The 27,637-nt window shown below is 38.0% G+C and overlaps 2 protein-coding genes across 2 annotated transcripts; both read left to right on the top strand.

Annotated features, from left to right (window-relative positions):
• The first annotated feature begins 737 nt into the window (after positions 1 to 737).
• On the top strand, positions 738 to 11,967 carry BRS3 (bombesin receptor subtype 3). The gene is made up of 3 exons (XM_056491354.1): positions 738 to 1,449; positions 4,076 to 4,427; positions 5,021 to 11,967. The coding sequence occupies exons 1-3, from the start codon at positions 1,019 to 1,021 to the stop codon at positions 5,426 to 5,428; spliced, it is 1,191 nt and encodes a 396-aa protein (XP_056347329.1). The 5' UTR covers positions 738 to 1,018; the 3' UTR covers positions 5,429 to 11,967.
• Positions 11,960 to 26,856, top strand: HTATSF1 (HIV-1 Tat specific factor 1). The gene is made up of 9 exons (XM_056491353.1): positions 11,960 to 12,380; positions 15,965 to 16,169; positions 16,473 to 16,520; positions 17,673 to 17,827; positions 18,837 to 19,000; positions 20,570 to 20,669; positions 21,198 to 21,287; positions 21,765 to 21,902; positions 22,275 to 26,856. Exons 1-9 carry the CDS (start codon positions 12,204 to 12,206, stop codon positions 22,557 to 22,559), a joined length of 1,362 nt encoding a protein of 453 aa, XP_056347328.1. The 5' UTR covers positions 11,960 to 12,203; the 3' UTR covers positions 22,560 to 26,856.
• Positions 26,857 to 27,637: the final 781 nt, after the last annotated feature.

Raw genomic sequence — 27,637 nt, 5'->3', positions numbered from 1 at the left:
TTAGGAAATTTAACTCAATGCACCACATTTCTCGTATCTTAGTTTACAGAGAAGTTCATCAGGAGTTCATCAAAGTAAGACGATTTGAACACATAATGAGATTATTTGATATTTGACTGTTGCCTTATCTAAAGATAAGAAAACCCATACTACTACTAACATGTCTGATTGAGAAAACATCAGGAAAAGCAATTTTCCTCTCAGAAGATTTGAATTATCAGGTGTACCATTCAAAGACAATACATACACGGGTTATTGCAGGATAACAGGCATCTATCCAGCAACTGCCTATACAGTTGTGCAGACTCTAGCTTAAGTTTTGGTTTTGATGTCAGTGTGACTGTTTCAAGGGAAAAAAGATAAGTGCTACCAGGATTGTGGCCATAAATTTTGGTTTTATATTTCCTTTTGGACGGTCACTGCATTTCTGTGATAGAAAGGCTAATCAGACCATAGTGTATCTCTATAGCTTTTTTCAGCAAATACTAACTATATTCTGATATATTTTTTCTGCCATTAATGTATACTGAAGAATTTTGTATGAAATTATTGTATTCTCTGCTTACCAATACTATTGATAAAACTATTTCAGGTTTTCATTTTATTTTCATTTAAAAAAAATTTTGCACAACAGTAACAAAGGTTTGCTACTTAACATATAAATCCTAATGTTATGGTTTTTACACAACATATCTCCATGGAAAAACCCACCTCATTTCAGCTAATGTCTTTAAAGGAAGTCCATTTCTCTTTTCCTCCTCCCTCTCTGTTCCACTAGCTGAAAAGCCAATAAAAAAAATCTCCTCCTCCCCAGTTCAGTGCAAGATTTATGTGCATTTCTCCTACGCCTGTTTTGAGATCCAGAAGGGAGTGAAAGTAGTTAATGTGCAAAAGGAACCTGAATTTCAGACACAAACCTGTATCTTTCCATTGATCCTGATGATATGCTATAAGCTAAATATTAAACACTTTTTTGATCAATTGAAGTCCACCCTGGGGAGAAGAAACAGTTAATGAAATGTCTCAAATATACTTGCAATCACCTAATCAGACTTTGTGTACATCTGTGGATGGTACAGAACTGAAATCAAGCTCTGATAATGAAACCACGAATGAAAAATGGACTGAAGACTCTTTTCCAGGACTAGAAATACTCTGCACAATTTATGTTACATATGCTGTGATCATTTCAGTGGGTCTCCTTGGAAATGCAATACTCATCAAAGTTTTTTTCAAGATTAAATCAATGCAGACAGTTCCCAACATCTTCATCACCAGCCTGGCATTTGGAGATCTGCTGCTTTTGTTAACATGTGTGCCTATAGATGCAACACGTTACATTGTGGATACCTGGCTATTCGGAAGAATTGGGTGCAAGCTGCTGTCTTTTATCCAGTTAACATCAGTTGGAGTATCAGTGTTTACCCTGACTGTTCTCAGTGCTGACAGGTGGGTCCGTGCAACTGATTTGCCAGGAGATGTTGCAGTTTTGAAGTTAGAAATTATTAAAATAGCAGATATTATCATTTTGCACAGTGTTAAATGGCACGTTGTAATAGACTAAAAATCCCACACTACCAGTCTCCCATGTAATTTAAAAATGCATGTTAGTAAAATTGTGGCACTTCTTTTCAAGGGAGTGAAGTGAGAAAAACTCTTTAGCTCCTCTGACCTTCTATTAGTTTGAAGTATAGTACAAGGGTTTTTCTCAATTGTACAGAAAAGGGAAATGGCTTAAGTTGGGAAAAAGACAGTATATTGGTGCTATCTAGTGGTACAGTGAAGTAGTCAAGGAAGATGAAAAATAAAATTGAATATGAGTAAAATTCTTTAACCTATGTAGTCAGGGAGGCTTTAAAAGAACATAAAAAGACTGACATGGGATAAAAAGCAAAAACAAACCACAGAACAGACTAGGGGACAAAGGAATGACTCTCATGATTTGATGGCTAATGTAATTTTCACCTTGAAAAGTGCATTTTTTTTTTTTTTTTTTTCTCTTGTAGTTCTTCCACCTCTAACAGAAATATTTTAGCCCAGGGGTCATGAAATTAAACTCAGGTTGCAATAACAGCATTGCTAGGAGAGATCAGTGTTCTGACTGCTGTCAGGAAGTGCTCCATCTGTTTTCTATGTACTTCTTTCTTGAATGAACAAACTAAGATGAGATTTCAGTTCAATCAGAAGGAGCAGGAGCATCGACAAGTAGAAAAACAAAAAATGAAATTTAGTATTAAGAGAGAGAAAGATCTTTATCTTTTCTACCAGCAATAATGGATTGTATGTAATAGCAAATTGTTCACATGTTCAGAATTTTACCAGTCGTGCTGTTACTGTACTCCAAAATAATCAGCCAGCACAGGAATGGCACATAGGGTTAAATCAGGGATCTGTGTAGACCAATACCAGCCTCCAGAAGTGGTAGTATGAGAAAAAGAAAATACAAATAGAAAGAATAAAAAACCTCTATCCAAACACATTTTTAACCCTATGTCTTCAGATGACACTGAACAGATGTGGTTTCTGTCTATTTAATAACTTATCTTCTGGATACTTATTCAGCCTCTTCTTGAACTTGCTTAGCAATGACTTTCATTGCCTATATAAAACAGCTGCTTTTATTTCTTCACTGCACAAGCTATTATTTGATGGTGCTGGCTCTTGTGTCAGAAAAGACAGTGATCCCAATTCTTGTCTTCAGGCTATTCACGTTATAATCTGTCCTTAGGTTGTTTGTGTTTCTTTTAGCTAAGGTATGCAATACATGGTAATCAAAAGTTACATGAATCAGGGATACAGGTAATTGCACAATTGTCTCTTTTGCTCTCCATGTTGTTGTTTTAGTTTGGGTTTATTTTAGGGTTTTTAACTACTGCTGAAGATAAAGCTAATGTTTACACTGAACTATATATTGTAACTTCAAGGTCTTGGTCCTGTAGGACGTCAATTCAGAATTCACCATGACTAGATGACATTTAAAGATCCTTTCCAATCCCAACTCTTCTCTTATTCTGTGGTTTAGACACTTCCTTCTGTATTTAATTCTTCATGGTAGCTGTTATAGAAATACTCTGCTCTACATTCTCACAGAGTAACTACATTGTAAACTTAGAGAGCAAGCTCAAATCAGTCATGTGCTTAATGCCAGACTGTTGTCTTCCAATATGCTAGAAAAACCCAAAGTCAATAAAAAAGGTATTTATTCGATAAATAGCAAGCCAACTTCCAGCTATCTATTTAAATTTGACTAGTGGAGAAAAAGACCAGACCCTCAGCTCGTGCAAAATGGTACAACTAAGCTGTCTTATCCTCTGGATTCTTTTTCACCACCTTTCTTTTCATGCCAGCCTTGTGCCCCCCCAGAGGGGTTGTTTCTTTCTGCACTATTAAGACTTCCTGGTCCTTTAGGAGCAGGGCATATTGTTTCCTGTGCTTCATCTGCCTTCATGGAAGTTGGTCTTTTTCCATGTCCCACTTCCACATAGATTATCACACATGCATAGATTAATCCAGATTTTTCTCATATGCCTGACTCAGTCCACATGCTGCAGAATCACAGGCATGAATCCACAGCAGTGCCCTCTCCTGCTTTATAAATATGAATGAATCCTGAGGCATTATTTTGAGTCAGGTCACTGCACTCAGCAGGGATCTTAGGAGGATGGAAGAAAGGAGGGGTGAACATGCTTGGTTTCTTTTATTTATAAAATAGTTAACCTGTTTCATACCTTCATCATTTTGCATACTAATTGCCTTGTTTATCTTTCAAGGCAGTGTCATAAAATAAAGAGTAATGATTGCCCTTAGTGATCCAAATCCAAACTTTAGAAGTCATCTTTACATAGGGAGGTTTTAATGGCAACTCCTGCCTCCCAATCCATTACAATACATGCTTGAAATTAATTTTTACATTTCTATTTTAATTCCAAAGAGCTAGTGTCTGTTTTCATTTCCAAGAAAATTCCAACACCCTTTGTTTAGCAAGAACAGTAATGGCCTTAGCCTAAACAATTTTTCAGTGTCAGTGCTTGCATTATTCCTGTGTTTATTCTGACAGTGATGATGGTCATTTTAGGTACAGAGCCATTGTTAAACCCTTGGAACTGCAGACTTCAGATGTGCTCCTGAAGACATGCTGTAAAGCTGGCTGTGTTTGGATTGTCTCCATGATATTCGCTATCCCAGAGGCTGTTTTTTCAGATCTTTATTCTTTCAGCAATCCTGAGAAAAATGTGACTTTTGAGGCGTGTGCCCCCTATCCTGTATCTGAGAAGATCCTGCAGGAAGCTCACTCCTTGGTTTGCTTCTTAGTGTTCTATATTGTGCCCTTAGCCATCATTTCTGTCTACTACTTTCTTATTGCCAGAACTTTATACAAAAGTACATCCAACATGCCAGCAGAAGAACATGGTCATGCCCGTAAGCAGGTAAGCTCTGATCAAGCATTAAACTCTCCAATTTTCCAAAGTCTATTGTGCTGATTAAATCCGAGTTCTTAAGTACAAAACTTTACCTGATAATGGAGTAAAAAGCTCCACAAACTCAGCCCATACCAAATTTGAATCCAAGCTCAGCTGTGCACTCAGGCATATGCTCATGACTCATCATTTGTGAGTGTCCACTTTTTCCTAAAGAGAGATGGGTCTGTCGTGCTTTATCACGACCCTGTAAACTCAGGAGTTAAAACATTGAATTTTAAACACTGGGACCTCATCCATGTGAGCTGACACATTAATTGCTGTATTTTAAAATCCTAGTCTAGATGAAAGTGTCATATGATTTATAATGGAAAGGAAATGTGCTATGCACTGGGAACACTTTGTTTAAAAATTATAAAATAGATTTATTTTTCTGTTTAGTTTTTCTGTTTTGGGGTTTTTGTTTGTTCAGTTTCTTTTTACTTTTTGCTTTTTTGGTTACTCATGCATTTAGACTTTTACATTCCTTTGCAAATCAGCTCCAACACCACAAACATTTTACTAATTGCTATTAATACCAGCTATGCATTACTTTCTTGTAGATTGAATCCCGCAAGAGAGTTGCAAAGACAGTGCTGGTGCTAGTGGCTCTCTTTGCCTTCTGCTGGTTGCCCAACCACATCCTCTACCTGTACCGCTCTTTCACATACCACACTTCTGTCGATGCTTCCACCTTTCATCTGATGGCAACTATTTTTTCCCGCACCTTGGCTTTCAGCAATTCTTGTGTCAACCCTTTTGCTCTTTATTGGCTGAGTAAAAGTTTCCGACAACATTTTAAAAAGCAAGTCTCATGCTGCAAGGTAGCATTCTGTGCAAAGCCTCCCAGTGCTCCTCAGAGCAGCTCTCCTACCAGAGCCCTGTCAGTCACAGGCAGCATGCAAGGCTCAGAAATCAGTGTTACACTGCTAACGGATTATAGCATCACAAAAGAAGAGGAAAGTGTTTAGTCCATGTGGAATGAAGAAGGACAGAAATTGAGTCGTGATCAAGTCACTGCTACTGGGATCCTGGAAAGAGGTGCATGGCTTACTCTGACACTGAAAGTGTGTTCATCAGGAGTTCCTCATTTTTCAAAATACAGAATAAAGAAATCAAATTGTGTGGGGGAAGAAGCTGCAACAGCTGAACTTTCCAGCATAAGCTCAAAGGGATTACTCATGTTCCCAGGCATGAACATGATTCCTAGCTGGGATTCTGGGACTGGGCAGGAGAGGACTTAGTAGAGTCGGTGCAAGAATTGGTTGTAAGGATGATTTTGTTCTTGGTGACTCACTCTTTGAGTCATGACTGAGGCCTCCCTCTGACAACTACTTGCATCGACAGCAAGCAAGCAAAGCCACTTGGTCATAATATGATCAACCAGGCACACTTTGGATTAATTTATTTTCTTGTCCTGAATATTAAAAATGAGTAATCATATGAGAAAGAATGCTAAAATGAAAGAAGGCTAAGGTTTGTAGCACTGCGAAGTAAAAAAAGAAAAAGCATTATGGGGCAGATCCACAGTAGCTCTTGCTCTGTCAGTTACTTAGAAATTTTAGGTAAGAGCTGACTGTAGTGAGATGGATATTCCTAAGGAAGTCAAAGGAATGAGAAGGTGATCATCTCTCTGAGAAAGTTATAATCACCTTTAACCACACTTGTAAAATTCTTTGTGATATATGGGTAAAACATCTTGATAGTGCAGAGTTCTTTATCGAAGTGCTCAAACATTCCCTCCTGCCTTACTTTATATCCCAAAGTGGCGCAACCTGGATTTCTCTCAGATGGAACCCTGTGTCCAATCCACCAAACCAGACTAGAGTGAGTTTGAAGTGAAAAATGTACGGAGTGGAGAGTCAAACTGACCCTTTACCTGCACAGATCCACTCCTTCTGTAGTGTATGTGGTTGTATCTAAGTGGTCTACACATATTCAAGCACACTGAAGAGCTGGATTTTTCTACTATACTAATTTTTCATTCTTTAAGTTGTATCCCTTTTTAATATTAGGATAGGCTATCTTAATGCCATAAGCCTTCTAAGCTCAATTCCACTGATTTTATGACTGGGCTTGCAGAGGCAAATTAGGACAGCCTGTCCATGTTCAGCAGCACTGCTGGCAGGGTCTGCTTTTCCATCAGTAAGTACAAGAGGCAAGTCTTCCTACCCCATGTTACAAAATATTTGAGTGACACTTATTTTTATGAATTTTGTGTTGCCTGAACCAGAATTTTGTTCTGTGGAAGCTGGTGATAGAAAACACAATAGATTCTCCATTGTTTAAACTAAGGGATTCTATTCCAAAAAAGAATTTGTGCTTTAAAAATAGAACAAAAGCTGCAACATATGAATTAAAAGAATTCTGTCAGTCACAGAAGCTTCAATTTTAACAAACCCTTGAAGGTATAGCCCCCCTTCAACTGCACAGAGCCCCTTAGCAACATATGGCTGGAAATCTATCCAGTCATTCACCATTAACCAAGTTGATTATAAAATGAAAAAATATATTTACAGACTCTCTCTGTTGCCAGCTCTAATCAGAAAAATAAAGCTAAACTATAAATCCCAGGGGAATTACAAAACAACTTCTGTTGTCATGTTAATAACAGACCAGTTTAATCCCATCACACCTGCCCTTGTTTTACTACAGTCCTCATGTTACAAGCTGCAAGGCTACAAGCACTATTCTCAAATGGATTGCACCAATTTCATACTAGGATAGGATCACTGAAATAAATGGAAATTCAATAGCACAGAAATACAATTTATGGCACAGCAGACTCCAGAGACCTTATTTTACTCTCTTTGTCCCAGTGTAACAAATTGCCTGGTAGAGAGTTATGTACAAATATGAGAAGCATGTTGCACTGCTATTTTCTTCTTCTCTGTTTCCTTCATGGAGCTGCATCATGAGACTGATATAAGTAGATAAGCCTACAAACTTATGAACCCAACATTTATCTTCCTGCATCTTACTATAGGGAATTCTAAAAAAAATAAATATTCATCAAAAACAGCATCGCTTACAGCATTCTTTATTGTAGCTTAGTAATGCCTTTGGGAAACAGATGTTTCTGGACTTCACAATTTGTCAGAGACCAAATTTCCCACTTCAAAATCTTTGGCTACACCTCACAGTAGCCCTTAAAACCCAGTTTCCTAATTCACAATTTTTCTTCCTTTGCATGCAGCTACTTTTTGCTTGTATAACTACCCCTTTAACTGGATTGTCTTTCTACTGCTAATATACCCTGTTAAAAAATGGATGATTTTGCTATGTTCTGGAAATGTTCTGTTTAAAGACTAGCAATATTTCAAGCCACCATTTAATTATTCTGTGTACCTTCAAATCTTCATGGCATGATAAATAGAAGTGAGATATGGGTCAACATACATCTTTATCTAGCCAATCTGGTATTATTCGTTCCATCTACTCCCTGCAATATCATTATCCATAGAAAGTCTCCACATTACCATAACTGGATTTAGTGGAAAAGGGCTGCTTCCTTTGCAATCTTTTCTCGGTGTTCCAAAACCAGGTTCTTTCACACTTAAGTAATACAAGTGTACTATAAGAGTGTATGGGAAGACCATCTATTTACGAAATATTGAGTGTTATCTAGCAAATAAAAGGGATGAATAATTAGAGGTTCACTGTTTATGTCCACAGTGTAAGAATAGGTAGAGAAAAAAGGCACAAATTATTGAAAGGCAGACTCCCTCAAAGGTTGTGTTCATATGGAGTCATACTGAGAAAGAAAATACAATTTCTAGGTTGTACTTTTTTATAGTTTGCTTTGTGAATGAGATGTACACATTTCATGTTCACATTAACAACAGTTTTAGTATAAGTTTCTGGTTCACCCCCCTAAAATCCACAAAAATTAAGAAACATATGTCAAAGCACTGCTAAGGCATGAATGACTTGAGTATAAAAGGTAGTTACACAATTATAGCCATTTTAAAGCTCCCTATCCTGTCCCCATAGAAATTGTTTGATTTTATTTTGCATGGACTGCCTGTTGACAGTCCTGTGTTCCTGTTGAGAATATTACAATTAAAGAATAACCCGAATCTACACACAGCTACAGTGCTTACATATTGCAATCACCATTACTTAAAAAATGTAATACAGGCTTTAATCAACATTTAGTTGTTGGCTCTGCCACAGATGGTCCCCTCAGTGCAAGGTGAACTGTGAGGTGGAATTTCCACGCATGGGACAGGATATTGAATTTTTAGTACATGTGTACTGGTTCTGTAATTTTTCCTACCATGAAGACTTCTCATCACTCTCAGTAATCTGTGTAACAATCTGCAGGCTCCAGACCCCTGAAAAGCTCAAAGAGGAGTAGCCTGTCTGTACTTAGTCATTAGTTACTTGATTTAACATAACAAAGCAGCTCAGGAAAAGAATGTCTACCTCACTAAGGATTAGCCAGCAAAATGCCAGTTCCCCTATTAAAGGGACCAAGACATTTCAAGAAAACCAATGTATCAGTATTTTTAGTACGTGGTTGTCCTGGTTTGAAGGAAAGGTATCTGCAAATAAAGGCAGAAGCTTCTCTTTGAAATGGAGAATGTAAACCATGGCCACATCAACTCAACACAGCGGTACCTCTAGGACAACATTCAGGTTGCATCTTTGGAACATCGATAAGCTTTGACGGGCCAAAATTGGCTTGTATCACACAGACACAGATAGAGAATCATCATGCTAATGTCTCCTTTTAATCTTTACTTTGAGACTTTTTGCCAGGATTTAAAACACCATTTCTTGACAGCTTGGACTGATCTGAGCTGTAGGAACACTTGAGCTCTTTGCACCCTCCTCAGAAGATGCAGCTTGCAGCAGCAGTGCTTGTGCAGCTATGACCTATATAATTGCAAGGGTGAGACTGAGAAGAAAGTTGTCTCAATGCCACAAAATGATGAGTTTCCAGCCGAGTAGTCTCCCTGGGCTGTTCACTGTGTCTTTATGACGGAGGAAGGAGCAGATGGCAGTGGCACCATTGGAGGCTGCGCCGCAGCAGCTGCTGTCACACTTTCTGTGATGTGAAGGAAGTCTGAGGGAACTTGAGGCAGTTTGTTCCCATAACTGCATCAAAGTGTGCAGAGAAGATTTACTGAGCATTAACCCTGCTACACACAAGTACGCTCTCACTCCCATTGGATTGAGAATAAATTTGGATTTCCTGCTCCCCAGGACTATCCCAGTGCCTCAGTGTAGGCAGATCTGCACAGTAGGGAAAGCTGTACAGACCTCAGTGCAATCACTCAGGTAATAAATATTAAAAACCCTGCAAAAATAAAACAAGCAGTTTATATTTGTCTTACAACGTTTAAGGCTATGATTATCTGATTTCCAAACATCTACCCAATTCCAAATTTTATAATCAGGCTCAGTTTATGTAAAACCTCTCATGAGCACTCCAAAATCCAGTAAATGTTCAAAAGTGAAGACAAATGTCCCTTAGGTGGTAAGTTTGTAAAGGATCACAAGGCAATCTTTGGACAACTACCCTAATAGCCTTGCCGAGAGAAAATTCTTGAAGCATCAAAGATGTCATTATTAAAGTTTTGTTGGGGGTTGAGTGTTTTTCTATTACTGTGTCAATTTAAAGAATTTTTCCCATTATTCTGCCAATGGAGCTGGCCGGTTACACCCAGGATCTTTGACGACTCTGGACAAAAGGGGTAGGTGGGATCGGCTTCGAGAGGGGCACTCGTGCTTCCGGAGGGGACTCGTGTTTTTGGGAGCTCGGAGAAGGAACCCCGTCTGCAGCCACGCGGCCGAATGCAGGAGAGCCAGACCCTCCGCGATCACCTGCCCTGCATCTGCCCTGCTTCAGCCTCCTGCCTCTGCGGACACAGCTGACCACCAGAACCCGAACGGTGAGCGAGGAGCTGCTTTCCAGCCCGTTCCCACCTGAGACCGGCGCGGCTGCGGCTGCCGCTCCCGCCTCCGCTCCCGCCTGTTCTCTAGAGAGCGTGCCTGCAGCTAAAGAAAGGACTGGAACCGAGTTATCTGTTCTGTTGTGTTGGTAATTGTAACAACTGCTGTTGTTTCTGCTTGTACGGTTAGATATATTAGTAAAAGAGCTGTTATTCCTACCCCCTTATCTCTGCCTCAGAGTCTTTGATTCAAACGTTTATAATACTTGGGGGGAGTGGAATTAAAGTCTCTATTTCAAAGGAAAACTTCTGCCTTCATCGGCAGACACCTGTCCTTCAAACTAGGACAGGTTGGATGTTCTTTGTGCAACAGCCAAAGGCTACTAGAACTCTATGTCCTCATTCATTTCATCTGACAGCCTGGTGCCCAGGCAGGGAGCTGATGTTTGTCTCTCCCTGCAGAGCTTCCCAGTCATGTCTTGGATTTTATTATAATTCCAGTCTGTATATTTGTTCCTGTTATACTAATTTCCAAAAAATTTCTGTTTATAATTTTTATTTCTGAGTGGAAAGATTGTTTTGCCTCTGGCAACCAGCCACTGCCAGCTTTGCTAGGGCTGTTCAGCTCAGTTTTCTTTATTAACATGTACACTGATATATGAGGTTTTATAGCTCTAGGTTAAGGTTTGCAAAAGAAAACACGGAGAGTGTGCTGCTTCATCCTCTAAATAGAAAAACTTTTAAATACATTAGCAATTAAAATTCAATTTTGATGTAATTCTGTCTGGGCTACACTGTAAAAACCAAAAAAAGTAGATGACACTAGATGAAGAGCTTTTAACTGAGGGAAATTTGTATTTAAAATATTTAAGTATCCACAGACACAGTAGTAACTGCAGACTGCATTAATGCGGAAGGAATTGAGTGTTTTGAAACCAAATAGGACGCCAATAGGAAATAGTAAGCCAACAGGATAGCCAAATATTGAAGCCAATAGACCGAATAGGACGTACCAACCCTTTCCTAAGGGAACACAACCGCTCGACACCCTCAGCCAAGAGGGCAAAGAGAAGCACTGATTTCTTGACATTTAGAGTGCCACTTCAATCCCATTTTTCTACTTCTGGTTCTATCTTTGCCTCTAGTAGGACATGAGTACACTTCCAATGCCAAACAGCCAGCCCTGCACAGCACCACTGGCAGCAAGCCGCTTCACTGGCTAGTGCTGTCGTAGGCGCAACAAGGAAAAGCATGCAGCAGGGAGGACTTCCTGTACCCCAAACTTCTATTTATCATGCAAGTAAAGCTGCAGTAGTCCCCGTGCAAAGCCCATCAAAGTGCAGCCTCTCGCCCAAAGCAGTCTGGGGCGCCACGGGCAGCTGCCCTCATGCCGAGCCCCTGCTTGTGGTAAAAGAGCGCGGCATCCTGACGGTGAACAGAAAGGGGAAAAAAAAAAAAACCACAAGAGAAAAAGCGACACGGCCACTGTCGCGACCGCCCCTTCCCACGGGGGACCCACTGACCTCAGGGTCCGCCCAGAAACGGGAAAGCATACCCCGCCTCCTGCGCGCGCCAGCTCCGAGCTCCCCAGGGTTGGCTCCCCTCCCTCGTGCCCTGCGCCCGCATGACCATCCGCCGCTCGTCTCATTGGCTACAGCTCAGGGTGTAGGGGCGGGGCGGGCGGAAGGTACGGTGGCCGGTGGGGTGTTTCCGGTGTTGTGCGCGCCGGGGCCGGGGCCGGGGCCGGGGCCGGGGCCGTCTGCGCTCACTCCCGCCATCGAGAGGGGCGGGCTTCAGGCGGCGGCGGAAGGAACGCGGGTCCCCGAGGCCCAGTGAACGGCGCAGGATGAGCGGCAAGGACGGAAACGAGGAGTTCTACCGACAGCTGCAGCTCCAGCAGCAGTATGAGGCCAAGCCAGCCGAGGGTGAAGGCAAGGGCGAGTCTGACCCGTTTACCTATGTGGACCCTGCGGACGGGGCTGCCTACGAGTGGGACCTGGAGAAGAAGGCATGGTTCCCCAAGGTGGGTACGGGGGAGCCCCGAGGAATGGGGAGAAGAAGGAGCTGTTGATACCGGATCTCGTCAGTACGGAGGTGTCTACATTCAGCCGCATCGCATCTGCTGCGAGGTCTCAGCAGCACCAAAACACACCTTTTTACAGGCAAAACCACGGTGTCGTCTCCGTCTTTGACCGGCTGCGCTGTTGTGAGGAGCAGTGCGTTGGCTGTTCGCCTTGGCGGAGAATCTGTAGGGTTGCTCGGGCCTAGGATGAAGTCACGGTTATATTTGTGGATGTTGATCGGAGATGCCTGTTTAGGATGTGTTTAGGTCTCTCTCTCTCACACAGCAGCTGTGGCGATCTCTTTGTGGGCAGTGTAGAAATAATTTAGTATGTTACGAGGTCTAGATGAAAATAGAGTAGTATTATGCCTCTTTTATTGTTATCTGAAAATTAAATGAGATATGTGTTGTTCCATCTCCTTCTGTCTGAGAAGTGCACTTGAAGAATAAGTGTATTAGTCATGTGGCATTCCAGGCATGGAAATATGTTGCCGTTTCTCATTTTTTTAAAAAATTGTTAAATGTTTTAGGTATAAGATATGATCTTTGCATAATAGCATGGCTCTTCAAGGGGAGAATGAACATAATTTTATTGTGTTGAGACAATCTACTGATCTGCAAATGAAGTAGTAGTTTTGTTATCATACAGCAATGAATGAGGGCAATTATTTAATTTAATATTAAGATATTTTATGGCATCTACTTGATGGATGTAATGTGCCAATTCTAGTTTGTGACTGTGAATTCATTGCAATTCAGACAGTGAGTGAGAGTGAAGCCTGTAGTGCCAAGTTTGAATGTGTGCAAACCTAGGAAGGTGTTTGTGGAGCAGATGGCTTATGGAGGGGCAAAATGTGAAAAATCCAGACTCACAAAGTGGAGTGGTGGAGAAATGAGTATTCCTGGCTCCCTGTGGACTACTTTATCCAGTAATCACAGTAAATTTTAAAAGGGTTTTTCTTGTTTTGCTCCAGTTTCTTCCACTTCTTCTCACCTTTGTTTTGAAATGTGTCTCTTATTAGTAGCATTCATCTTTCCTGAGTGCTTTTCCTATTTATTCTGCCTTTGAGAAGAGATAACATTGAGGGTTCTACAGCTTAAATAAGAGCAGAAAAGTTCATTCAAGAATATGATGTATAATAGAAGTTGGTGATCTATCCATGATCCTTAGTGCTGCACAAAGATTCTTTACCCAGCTGGCTGCCATAGAGTTTTTCAGGTTACTTCTTTTGGCTGATGTTTACTAAAAGAATTTTTTACCCAGATAAACTAAAGAGGCTGTTGTAACCAGAACCTGTACTTCTTTCTCCATGGGCAGTAATGAAATTTTAATCTCTGTTTCTTGACAAAAGGTGAAGATATTCTGACTGGCCTAAGTAATTGGTTATCTACGGACTGGGGTTGCACTGCAGCTCTGCTTTGGGAATACAGTGTCTGCTGAACTTCCACTAAAGCACATTTCAAAGCAGTGCAAAAAGTGAATGATATTATCTGCCACAATTCCCCAGAAAAATTTGGAGACAACAAAATATTTGATAGAAGCAATTGTAACATCATTTATTATTTAATTATTTTTATTCCAATGGTACTGCATTGATGAATACCAACTTTTTAAATGCTTCATAGACATAGCAAAAAATAACGTATGGAATTAATCTGCTGGTTGCATCATTTGCTGTGAAAATGCAGCCGTTGGCTGTCACCTGCAAGCACAGGGTATCTGTTCTTGTTTTGGTTAATCTATTCCTTTCCATTTCAGTGGGACCAGCAGTTAATTACCCACTCACATGTCCTGTAGTTATGTGTTTCTTTTCCTATAAGCTTAATCACCCCAAACTGCATGAGGTGTAGGTAGGACTGATCTCTGTGATGTTCTCCACCAGAATTGGATTGAGGTCCCCAGGAAGTAGTTCTGTGACTACTTGTTTCTGGTGGTATCATGGTGGTATCACAGAAGTTCCAATAAAAGCCTTTATATGTCTATAAACTCCTCTGTGCTTGTAAAAAAACATTTTTAGGTAAAGTAGTGGTAATGGTTATATGGTAGGATGATAGCATTTTATGCAAAAAAAATCTTTGTTACCGAGTGGCAAAATTTGATAATCCATGGTAGATGATTTGCTAAAAATAAATGGAAGTTTTCACAGAATGCAGTTCCACTGGAAGCTGAAAAACAATCCTATTGCAGGTTTAACCTAATTTACTAGTAGGTTCTCTGATAAAAATTAATAATTAATTAATTAATGAAAATTAATTAATGTTCACCAGCAAGTATAGAAGCTTCTTAATACTCTGGAACTCATCAGCTATGGCACTAAGGATTTGCTAAGATGGCTAATGTCAAAGATAATGAACCTGATAAGAGCAGAGTTTTCTTAGTTAAATCTGGTTGTACTGTTTCTTTGTCTTGACGGTGTGTTACGTTATACCTGTAAGAGCAGCCATTTACATTTTTTATTGAGGTATGTGGAAAATCTTGTTTAGCTTAAGAGCTATTTTGTTCTAACCTTTAAAGTTATGGGGCTCCATAACTCCATCTGGCATTATTCCTGACAAGCCTGATACTGTCAATTTTGCTTTTCTGATTTGTTATAATGAAATTTTAGAGTTGAAACATCAAGCTTCAAATCACTATGGAAGATAAGAGATTACATTTTCACTGCTGACTTGAAATTGCTCTCTTACAATAGCTTAATCGCCTTAAGTTTTGTTCCCTTTTGAATACAGATCATGCAAGTGCAGCAAAGGTCAGAGTCAGGTAAAATTTTTGAAGGTTAAGACTCGGTTTTGAGGAAAACTATTTCAGAGTGTGCTAATTCAGAAAATACTTCATAATGCGTATGCTAACAAAAGCAGCTATGATATATCTCTGCATGTGATTGCTAGTGGCTGGAAGTACTGGGTGTAATTTGTGGGTTTTTTTTCTTTTATTTTGACCTCTAAAACATAGGCTTTGGCCAAACTGATATTTTATCTAAATACAATCTCTCTGGAAAAGATGAAGCTAATTCTTTATCTATTTGTAGGATATAAAGTAAAGCCTATTGCCTTAGAAGCAATGTGTTAAATGTCTCGTTAAGTGCAATATTTATTGTCTGTCAACATATATTTATGTCATATATGGGAATGATTCAATGAAAAGGCAGATGCTGGCAAATTTCAGTCATTCATCCTCTGTGGATAAGTCACTTTACCACTTAACCACAGCCAGGAGTGCTTGGTTTCTGTCCTTCAGGCAGATCCAATTCACATGGAAAGCAGAAAGCTTTGTTTGAAAAATGGCAGAACTTGTGAAATGTTTTCATAAAAACTACATATGCTGTATGGAGTTTGTGTCTTGGTCTACTTCAGGTAATGCCTGAACTGATTGTTCTTGTTGTGTGTATGGCTTATGGCTTTGCAAAGATAATTTAACAAGTTTTAAAATACTGTTGTTTTCTATGTTGACAGATTAGAAAATTACTGTTACCTAACTAATGTTAAAATACAAGCCTGAATTTATATTTCTTTGAAATATTGTAATAATTATCCTAATTTCTCTTCAGATAACAGAAGATTTCCTGGCAACCTATCATGCCAACTATGGCTTCCATGCAGATGAGACAGATACTTCATCTGCTTCTGGTACAGCCACTGAAAGTAAGCAACCAGTAAGTTCTAAGACACCAGGAACACAGCCATCAGCAAATGAGATGGGACAAAAACAAACAGATCCAAAACAAAAATCAGAAAAAAGGAAGCTAGAGCCAGGTAAGTGACAAAACATTTCTCTCTGTGCAGGCTGTGACCTGTATTGTACTGAGGGAAAACTGGCAGTTGATCGTTATTATCTAGTACAGCAAAGGTAAGGTTATGCTGGTAATTTGCAGAATGGTTCTAAAATTGTGTGTGTTTAGGTATCCTCCTAAATCTGTATATAAGGAGGAAAAAAGCAAATTAAGGCGTGTTCAGAGCTCCCTGTGAGCAAGCAGAAATTCTTATAAATCTGATGGATTATAAATGTGTATGCTCCCATGATGTATTACTATAACTGAATTAAACTCTTGTATTTAGGGTGGTTTCATGTTGAAGAAGACAGAAACACAAATGTTTATGTGACAGGTAAGTAATAGTATTTATTTATCTACTTTGAGCTAAAGATGGTAAGAGAGACTCATATATGTCTCTTAATATTATCTATTCGGTCTGTCACTTGCAAGCTACTTATTGTAATGTTCCTGACTGCATGTCTGTGACCTTTAAATTGGATATGTGGGGGAAAGATGTAGAGTGAATGTATTCCGTGCTTTTATATGTTAAATAGGATATTCTGTGAGCTGTGTCAGCTAAGTTGCTAATTTATTTTTTTATAATAAAAACAATTTCTGCAGGCTTTTAACGTATAGGATAATGACAAGTTTGTGATGAGATAGTGGACTGACTATACACATCACTTAATCTAGAGTTTTCATTTGCTCTAATAAATAATTATTAGGTAAGAAGGAGGAAAAAGTAAAAAAATGTTGGGAACAGAGTGAGAAAGTAATGTGAAATCTCAAATGAAATTATCTGTGCACTTATTGTGGCATTTTTCTTCCTCTTTTGGATGGTGGGGTGCCATCTCTAGATGCATATACTTAGGTACACTTGGTGGTTGTGAGCAGTCACAGGAGTGCTCATACTTGCATTTTCAAAAATCTTTGCAGGCCAAACTAGCATGGGACATCCACATAATTTTCTCATCCATTTTGTTTTTTTTCTTATCCTCAATTCAGGGTTCATATCTTAAAATCTCTATACGTTATCAGTTACTCTTTATTGAATTTGTGAATAGAGAAAACAGTTGTCTCTTTATAGGTCATGTTTTTACAGGGGGGGTGGATTGTCTGATACCTAGAAATGCAGTGGAACTTGAAGCTTGGGCAGGAGAGATACATTTGGAGAGGCCTTTGTGTCCACTGCAGTGTTGATGACGTGTGACAATAAATATCTAGGTGTGCATATTAGGGAGCACAGAGATCTTTCTGTGCATTACACCTATGACAAAGTACAGGGATTTTCAAAACACTGGTATGAAGTAATGCTTAGAAGGTAATGCCCAGGGACAGTGGTTTCTTGCAGTGTATGTAAAATGTTGTCCTTTTTTTTGATATATTTTATTTAAAGAAGCACTATAGGAAGATTTGTTCTAATGAGGTTTTTGGGTTTTGTTTTGTTTTGTTTTTTTTTTTTAATAGACCATATTTAAGCCTTCTTTTTGAATTTTTTATGCAGGTTTACCTCCAGACATTACAAAAGATGAATTTGTACAAGTCATGTCAAAATGTGGTATCATCATGCGAGATCCTCAGACAGAAGAACACAAGATCAAGCTGTACAAAGATAAGGAAGGAAATCTTAAAGGAGATGGCCTCTGTTGTTATCTGAAGGTCAGTGGTGCACTGAAATGCAGTTTTTCCATCCCTTTGAAGACACACGTGGCTGTTGTTTCAGAGTCACATTCAGAAGATTCGTGAAAATCTAAAGCACAGTTTGGAATATAAGTGTCTGTTTTAAAGATTTATTCCAGAAATGCCCACTTACCTCATTTGTTTCCTCTTATGCAACCTCACTCTCTGTCTAGAAATGGCCATAATACCTGCTGAACATGTCTCTCTACCTGTTGCTGTCTTGGGTGCCAGAGAGTTGAAATGGGAGGCTCCTCACCTTTTGCTTTGAAAATATGCCACTTTGTAACCAAGAATACAGAAATATCCAGCCAGGAAGGAACATACTGTAGTCCTGTATTTACAGCTTTTAATTGAGAACTGGTGTGGTTCAAAACTGTGCTTTCATTTTTTATTAAGCTGTAAGTTTAGGCTGCAGTGCTATTTCCTTATGTGTTTCACTTGTGAATCATTTGGAAAGATGGTGATCGCAAGTGCAGCTGGCTTTAGTTCTGCAAGAAGCACTAGGCAGTACTAAATCAAATGGTTTATAGTCTCCGCTGTTTTTGTAATTGTAGTAGTTGGGCTGTGAAGTGCCCAAGCATAAATACTGTGTTCACTCTAAAGGACTTTTAGAAAAACATTAAAAATTACTTACGAGTCTCTTCTTGGAAAATGATACAAGTTTTATGGGAAATCAGTCTCCTGAAACCTTTTTATTCTTGCTTTTAAGTTCATCAGCTTGCTTGGATATTACAGTTTAGTGTCTGTGACATATTTGAATGAAAAATATGCAGCTGCTTTTGGAGGTATTAATCAGTTACAACAGGAGTGAAGAAATACTTAATTTTGATCAAGAAAACGGTGCCAGCTGTGTGTCAGAAGATGGCATTATGGTTTTCAGTGACAGGGACTTGATTCTTAGCACAGTATACTTAATGACGTGTTATTGGAATGCAATTTGATTTCACCACGTGCTTTAAAGTTTGTACTGTGTTTTATCTTCAAATAGAGAGAATCAGTTCAACTTGCTTTGAGGCTTCTGGATGAAGCAGAAATCCGAGGCTATAAATTGCATGTGGAGGTTGCAAAGTTCCAACTGAAGGGGGAGTATGATGCAAGCAAAAAGAAGAAAAAATGTAAAGACTACAAGAAGAAGTTGTCGCAGCAGCAGAAGTTTGTATTTTTTATTTTAGTAAAATATTGCTTGAATTCTAAGTGCTATTAGCAAAGTGGTGCTTTCTTTCAAATACAATTCTAAGTTTTGCAGAAGTTAAAGTCGTGTCTGACAGTGCAACAGCTTAACTATTGCACGTTTTAAGGGGAGTAACACCTAGATTAAGTTGATATAATGAATTTCTTTGTGATTCACGCATTAAAACAATATATAGGGAACAATGGTGCCTTCAGATGCAGAAGAAAATATTACAACTTGGGGGAAATAAACTCTTTTCCTCTTCAGTAGAAAAGAGCGTGCAAGTTCTGTCACAATATCGGGCCTTACTGCTGGAAGGTCATAACGTTCTTGCTGCTCACGGATATTTAGTGCCATACTGCAGTAGTTGCAGAGGGCAAGAAATGCTGGCTGCCACAGGAACAAATACTAAAATATCTCTGTAGATTCCCCCAGACATCTCTCTCTGCTATAAAATATACTGAGTTTTGAGTTGTACTTTGTTTCATTGCTTTTGTCACTTAAAAATTGTTCTTTTGCCTTTTGGAACCAAGAAGATGCAGAAGAAAAGAAAAGTTTGAGTATTTTTGATACTTCAATGAAAGCAACATTCCACTAGCATTGTGAATAGTAATGTGGAAATGTTTTCCTATAGTTAAGGGGAGCAAAGGCTACTTGATACCTTACTGATTAAAACCAGAAGTGTATTTGCCCCAAAGATACACTGGCAGCAGGTGCATGAAAATTACAAAATTGCTTTTGACAGCAATTTTTATGAATAAAAGGACAGTGTTCCTTTTGAGTTTAAGGGCATAATTTACTGGTTTAACTGCTCTCATTGGAAATCTGAGTTTTCTTCAGATAAAGTAGCAAATACAAAAAGAAACTTAAGATTTTCCCCACCTCAGTGTATGATCTTGAGATTTAAAAGTGTAAGTAAATGTGTGAGTTTTCTTGTAATAGGAATATGAAGTAGGCATTTCTACAAGAAGTAAGATTTGCCATGAGAAGGCAAAGTCCTAGAACAGATGTGCTGGGTTACATGGCTAGTTTGTGTTAGTGGCTCTACACTGGGGAACAAAATGCATCTTGTAGTAATGCCTGTGTAAGAGTCGAGGTATTCTTTCATGTTCTTTTAAATAAAAGTAGTTAAATTTTACCTAGGGGAATAGTGGATCTCCTTTTTTACAGAATAAGTTAGGAAAAAATAGTGAAATACTGGCATTTTAGTTGCACATGGAAACAGCTGGTTCCTTTATCTGAGTTGATATTAGGAGGGAATTAGTGCTTCATAAATATTTTCTTGTGTTTTAAAGAAAATACTTTTCCTTGAAAAATTATTTGTATTCCCTCTAGGAGCCTTTAAGTAGCTTAAAACTTTAAATGCTTTGCAGCAGTAGTAAACCTGGGTAATTACTGTGTTTTTTAGAAGAATAACTTCACTATTTGTGTCAAAATATATGTTAATATAGTGCAAGAAATGCCAAATTAATGATTTTTTTTCAACAAATACTTGTAGAAACTGAAGAGAGCCGCAACAATATCTTCTTACTGTTGCTTCATTTCATTAGACAGCTGGATTGGAGGCCGGAGAAGAAAGATGGGACAACTCGAATGCGCCATGAACGCATCGTTATTATCAGGAATATGTTTCACCCCAAGGACTTTGAGGTAGGAAGATGCAGTTTACTTCTGTAGGTTGTGCTGTTAGAAGTTAACATGACTGACCTTTCTGCCATACAAATTATTGTAGCAAAATTCTAAGCAGATGAAAACAAAATTAAACTTGCTGTTTGGGAAGGGCATTCTCCTGTGTCAAACATCTGCTTTAAATTCATTCATCTCTCTCCAAAAGCAAGAAAAAATATTGGTAAGGATGTGTTTTTCAAGTCAGGGTTTTTCACTGTCTGGGAAACATATATGTCTGACAAAATGCCTTTCTGGGATGGAAAGAGGAGTAAACAACAGTAATGGTTAGAACGAAGAAACGAGCACAAAATAGCTTTATTAACAAGTAGTATTTATTAAATTCAGATAAGAGCTATCTGCCAACTCCCAGGTGGCTTTGAAAATGCAGCATAACAGCACTTAATTTTTGGACTTGTAACGGATTGAGAGATGTGCTCCACTGGAGATGGAGCAAAAATAAAGCTGAGAGGAGTGCTTGTGTTTAATTAAAGCTGTGTAATTGCTTTGTAGGAGGACCCTTTAGTGTTAAATGAGATAAGAGAAGATCTGCGGACAGAGTGTGAAAAGTTTGGTCAAGTAAAGAAGGTTCTCATATTTGATGTAGGTACTTTTATATGTTGTGTTGGCAGAACTGATGTAATGTGCAAAGGTGCAAAACATTTAGGCCGCTTTAAATATGAGCGGAGCATTCATTTGGGTGTGTTTACTTTATGGAAACTTGATTTAATCTTTCGGCACTTTAAAACTTCTGGAACTTAATGTCTAAGCACTTCAGCATACCTAAAGGCAAGCTAACTCTTCCCAGGAGCTTGGATGCGTGTTACAAGTTTGAAAGTGTATGGATACATTATTTGTAGCTAAGCTAGCTGAAGTTGTTTTTGTTTTCTGTGTTCAGAAATTGTATTCTGTGTGCTAATAGAACAACATATGGAAACTTGAAAACTGAGCTTTTCAAACGTGATTATGCATGGTTGGAATAGAGCTATATCCTGATTGATTTTACAAGACAATTTAAAGGGTGTTGGAATGAATGCATTAGTTAGAATATTATTAAATGCAGCTTGCCTGTCCTTACAGAGGCACCCTGATGGTGTTGCTTCTGTGTCATTTAAAGAAGCAACAGAAGCTGATCTGTGCAAGCTGACTCTAAATGGAAGGTGGTTTGGTGGCCGTCAGCTCAGTGCTGAAACATGGGATGGTGTAACAGATTATCAGGTAACGTTTCATGGTTTTATTTTATCAAATATGTCTTCCAAACAGTAAATCTGCTTGAATTCTAGGAGTGCTTGGCATTTCTGTCCCCATACTCTTCCCCTGCCCATGCCTGCATTATCTTGCTTCTCTTCAAAAGCTGTAGAATGTCTCCAAAAATCATTCTCAATTATTCAACTTAGCAAAAAATTAGAGGACCTGTTTGAGTACTGAAAGTGTCAGCTTAGGGCATTAGCCACTGGATGTACAGATCATTAGTTCACATCAGCATTGAGGTATTTCTGTAATATAAATATTTGTTTAATTTTATCAGTGTAAATCCTCACTTTGACAAGTATGTCTCTGTAATGATATGTATAAACACTTCTTTAACAGGTGGAGGAGACTGCAAGAGAAAGGGAAGAAAGGCTCAAGGTGTGGGAGTCATTTTTAGGGGATCCTGATGCCAAGGAGCAGCTAACGACAGCTGATTCGGATTCAGCGTCAAGTAGTTTTAAACTGCCGGAAGGGAAACAACCTCCAGAGGTTAATGACACACCTAAGGAGGATGCAAATGTTGAAGCTCATAAGAGGGAGAATAATGGTGAGGGTATTAATGAAGATGGAGCTCCATCCACAGACAGCAGTGTTGCAGACAGCGATGGTGAAGCTGATACATAACATCTTTAATGCTTTAAGAAAGTGTGATTTTTAGGGTGATGTTTGAGTGTATCCCTTTCTTCATGATGACTGCAGACAATATTCATATGAATATAGGTATATTAGAATGTCATCATCTGTGTGCTTTGAAGTTTTCATTAAAAGCAGTATTTAATGAGGTTCTAAAAGTTTGTATTAATTGGCTGTTCAGGTTTAGTAACTCAAGTTGCCTAAAATGCAGTAAAACTCATCAGGCTTCTTTTGCCCTAACTATGCTTGCCAGTGTTTCATCATGTGAGTGTGAAATAAGTTCCAACCCTTAAGTTTATGTAACTATATGTAACTTACGCAATGCAAAGCTTTTACAAGATTTGTGGATTGTACTGTTAATTTTCCTGAGCCCTTGGAACTCGGTGTTTCAATAATCTGTGTCCTGGTACGTTGGATCATTTTATGGAGCAGGTGCTGTGATCCATATAGGGTGAATGCATTGGATGTGTTGCTATGTCTTATGTAGCAGATGATAAGTAGTATCAGGTCACAAGTGTAAAGAAAGTGGCAGACAGTGCTGCCATAGCAATCCTAAGGCAAAATGAGTGAAGAGAGGTTATTAAATCACAGCATTCAGCAAATTAATTTTTCTTTCCCCTGTTTAGATATTCTGTTGATGTTGGATAGAGGCTGGAATTGTGTCAGGGAGACTAGAAATGCATGAACACACATATTCTAGGCCATAGTAACATTGGTTTTACACTCTGATGGTCTGTATGCAGTAGGTATCAAAATAGGCTTTTAATTTTTGTGGTGGCTTAATTAGTTCTTGCTTTTATATTAAAGTAAGGGTTTTTCATTAACTTTGTTAACATGATGAAGGTGAGTTTTCCTCAGCATTTTAGTTTAGTTCTGTGTGCTCTTTGCAGTGGAGAGGATCTTTGTATTTCATAAAATTTAAATGCTTTTGGCAGCTCAAACTGCAGTTTGTTGTGCAAAAGTTAGAAATGTTAAAATGCTTTCAAATAATGCTCTTAGGTGGAAGAAGCAAATGATAGTCCTCTTCAAAATATTTCCGAAAGCAAAGACTTAGAAGATATTCTAACTTTAGATATCTTATTAAGTGGCAGGTTTTCAAAAAGAACTGGGGGGAGCTGTTTTGGGCATAGTCATTCTTAATTTAGAATTCTTTACTTTGATAGGTAAGCATAGAAGAACATGGATTTAGGCACTAAACAATTAAAAATTTGTAACATGCTGTTCATATGGATGATCACCAGTGCACATTTGCAGGGAGGATCCTTTGAATGTTTTTAATTCATCCTGGGTTGCAAGAAACTATAGTTGCTAATTCCTGTGCTTCTGTCATGAGGTAATCTGAAAATGTTATTTTCAAATCTTGTGCTCCAAGATTATCATACAGATTTTTTTCTTGGATTCTGTATGGTTGTCTAAGTTTATTTTGTTGGAGTTTTTTTAATATATAGTCAATATGTGTGGTTGGCTATGCCAACAAAAGCATCTAAGTTATCACTTGACACTGTGGTCAAAAATTATATAAATTTAATATTATATATAAATTTTTGTCACAATGTGTCATCTCTTGTGACAAAAGTAGCTGTCATATTTTGAATTTAGGGGTTAAAAGTCTGGGGGCTCATAATAGGCTGATATGACAAATTTCCCACTTTAAGTTGCAGTATAAAGAAGAGATGTAGCTCTTGCCAGCTGAAAAAAGTCCGTTTTCTCATCTTTCCAAGTATGTGGATTGTGTGTTTCAGCAAAGCAGATGTTTGAAGAATTCAGGGAATCTGGAACACTGCCTATTTAGTAGCTGCATGTAGTGGTGTATTCAGATATGTTTCTGGGTTGTGTTGCTTCTGCCTCAGTTATTTTTATTGGTAAGAAGCACCACAGACTTTTGAGAGCTGGAAGTGTTTGTATGTGAGGAGTGTAATTTAGTATGGTGAATATTGCTTTCAGTGCTCTTTTTTTTCTTCCAGCTTCTAGACTCCTGGCTTTAGATCTCTCACTCTTGTGTTTTGTTTACTTTTTTTTTAAGGGAGTCCAGTTATATAATACTACACAGTTAAATCCCTTCTTTTACAGTGGAATTTCAACTGATGTAGGGAAACTTGTGGAAATATGTCTAAAACCTGTTAAGTTCTATGAAGCCTGATCATGGTATCAAATATGGAAAACAAGGTTAGTGTTACTAATAAGAAATAAGACTTTGAAAAATAAGGAATTGTTGTATGTGCAGTGAACCTTCGTCCCTCCAGTTGATGTGCAAATTTGACTGGCTTACTGCAGAAGTTCAATGTGCTCTTAGTCCTTTCACGTTCTCCTATAGACTTCACACTAAAGTAGTGCACCAAAAAAGACTGAGACCAAATGCTTTATTGGCTTTCCTATTAACTAAGATTCTTAAGAAATAAAAGCTATTTTTCTGTGCAAGTATGTTGTTCTCAAGTGTGGCATTATACTCAAACTCATATTTTCCTTTTGTCTACCTCTATTTTCCCCAGTAAAATGTAAAAATATATTTTTATAAACTATTCATTGAGTTGAGGCATTTAGTAGTCCAAGGAGAGGTTAATGCAGCTGTGACTCTTTTCAGCAGATTTTCATTAAAACCAAATTCTTTAGATGTTTTCCTTTTTGAAATGATTTATGAAATTATTTTTAATTAATGAAGTTTTTATAAATCAGTCTGAACCAAAATTTAAAAAAAAATTAGATGTTAAAATTGGTATTTTGAAGTATGATTATGAAATTCTTCTAGTATAGAACAGTAATGTTTAATAAGAAATTTTAACAAATCTGAATAAGCTGAGTTGCTTTTTAAACTTACATACTTTTCTTACTGATCAGCATCAGACATAAACTGGTAAGAAATTAAAACACTAAAGGAATTTTCACTTTATTTTTTCTTTAATTAAAAGTGTTTTCTAATACTTTTCTTGCTCGTTAGAAGTGACAAAAAGAACCTTTTTGCTCAGTTTCTAAGGTTTTTTTAGGTTCCATTCCAGTGTTCCAGTGTACTACATGTTCCTCCATCCCTTTGCTTTTGGTGAGAGGTTCATTTTAAGAGAATGTCTCCTTTCCTCTGTATATGATTAAATCAATCACTAGCAGCAGGCTGAAACAATTTGTGGATAATTATTTTTGCTCAATTCTGAACTAGAGAAATAGCTGTTGCTACCAATATTCAGTGTAACAAAATGTATGCCACTTAAGTACAGTACGACAGAGTATGAACTGATCCTTCAGCAGAATTTGGCAGAATCACTTTCTGAACCATCCAAAATAAGAGCTTAGCTTCAGGATAAATTGGTAGTTTGGTTTAAAATCAAATACTGTTCAGTGGTTTGATAGGAAGGAATTTTTATGGATTTGCAGGTATTCACCAGAAATGATGTAGCTGGAGAAACATGGCCAGGATAGACACCTGGAAACAAAAAGCCCCAAAAGCCTTTTTAGAAGGTTTTCTCTTTTTTTTTTTTTTTTTTTTTTCTCTGCAGGTTTTTGAATGATTGTATACAGGTGTAAAGAGAGAATTAATTTCATTTTGCATCAAAATGTTTATCTGTTTCTCTTACTGGCTTTTAAAGATTCTTTAAAATTGAATTTCAGTCCCTCATACAGCTTAGGTTTTGTATAAGGATTACAATTCACTTAAAATCTTTAATATGTTAAATGCAGTGCATTTTAGATTAATTAGCTCAATTCACTTAAGAAAACTTGAACATGTTGAATGCTTCATAGAAACCCAAACTTGTCATTTGTGAATATTTATACCCTGAATTCTTGAACCTAAACCAAACCAAATTTGGAAAAAAAAAAAAAAAAAACAACCAAAAATCTTATCATTTTTAATTGGATTTTAAATTCTTATTTTTATTTTTGCATTTGAGGAACCATACTGCAGTATGGTAAATTAATTCTGGGAGTTGTGTATTTGTGTTGATTTGACTTGTGTGTATTGTAGTGCTCATTATAGGTTGACATCTTACTGTCAGGATACTCTGGAAGTTCTGTAAAATATTTATAGAATTATGAAACCTTTTGCAGCAAACTGGTTTTTTGCTCATTCTGTAATATGAAAGTAAATTGTTAGATTAAACTTTTCAGTAAGTAGACTTGGAATTTTTTCTGACAGGTGATTTTATTTCAATAAATTAATCATTTTGATTTATCCTTTAGAAAAGCAGATTACAAAGGAAATGGTATTTAATTAATGTCTAGACTGCCTTGTGACAGCATCTGAGAATACCCTTTGTCTTCAATTTGTTTCTTGAAGGGGTTGTGTTTTATACTACCTTTTTAATAAACAAACTCATGAACAGAACAAGTCTTTGCTGATTAGTTTTAAGATAACGTATTTGTCATTTTTTTCCTCAGTAAAAGATACCATAGCATTTGGTGCCCAGGAGCTTCAGTTTATAAACCACATGTGTTAACATGTTAACAGCTTCCAGCTTTACCCATGTTGCTGGAACTGTAAGTGGGATATGGTGTTTGTTCTCTATTTATGGGTTAGGTCTCAGCCTTCTTCCTGGCCTAGGGTGTTAATGGACCTGCATGGAGAGAAAAGGAACAGGAGGGATCACTGCAGACACCATCGTTAAAATTGAGATTGTGAAGATGTTTTTAATAAGGACAAGTAGAATTTTAATTTTTATTGTCAAAAGTTTCTAATTTTTTTTCCTCAAAGCTTTGACACTTCAAATGCTTCAAAAGCACTGGAAATCAGTCATTCAATTCCTGTACTAAATAATAGGGATTATAATCCACTTTACCCTGTAGTTCTTTCTAGGAGCTTTAAACTGATGTCGTTTTAACCTGAGGAGAGCTTTAAATGTCAGCATGAGAGGAAGATCTCAAATAAGGTCTTGAAAAGCTTTAGCAGAGGAAATCTCTGCCATATGAGACAATTTAGAAAAAGCAGTCAGAGAAAAAGCGATGGAGATGTTGAGGGCTCTTGCTCTGCTGGTGGACTGGAATCTAATCTGTCTCACAATGAGAACCTGTTTACGCGAACAGTGTGTCAATAAAAGACTAAGCACTGTCACGGGAACTCTCCCAGGCTGGTAGTTAAGTTGTTC

Source organism: Oenanthe melanoleuca, chromosome 4A (assembly GCF_029582105.1).
Source record: "Oenanthe melanoleuca isolate GR-GAL-2019-014 chromosome 4A, OMel1.0, whole genome shotgun sequence".
Classification (NCBI taxonomy): Eukaryota; Metazoa; Chordata; class Aves; order Passeriformes; family Muscicapidae; genus Oenanthe; species Oenanthe melanoleuca.
The sequence above is the reverse complement of the archived record's forward strand: the minus strand, read 5'-3'. Positions and strand labels throughout refer to the sequence as shown.

Excerpts from the sequence above, each read along its gene's own strand:
- HTATSF1 (XM_056491353.1), top strand. The coding sequence starts at position 12,204 with ATGAGCGGCAAGGACGGAAACGAGGAGTTCTACCGACAGCTGCAGCTC. Across the intron at positions 16,170-16,472 it reads AAAAAGGAAGCTAGAGCCAG|GGTGGTTTCATGTTGAAGAA; the intron begins GTAAGTGACAAA and ends TCTTGTATTTAG. Across the intron at positions 17,828-18,836 it reads GCCTCTGTTGTTATCTGAAG|AGAGAATCAGTTCAACTTGC; the intron begins GTCAGTGGTGCA and ends ATCTTCAAATAG.
- BRS3 (XM_056491354.1), top strand. The coding sequence starts at position 1,019 with ATGTCTCAAATATACTTGCAATCACCTAATCAGACTTTGTGTACATCT. Across the intron at positions 1,450-4,075 it reads ACTGTTCTCAGTGCTGACAG|GTACAGAGCCATTGTTAAAC; the intron begins GTGGGTCCGTGC and ends TGGTCATTTTAG. Across the intron at positions 4,428-5,020 it reads ATGGTCATGCCCGTAAGCAG|ATTGAATCCCGCAAGAGAGT; the intron begins GTAAGCTCTGAT and ends ACTTTCTTGTAG.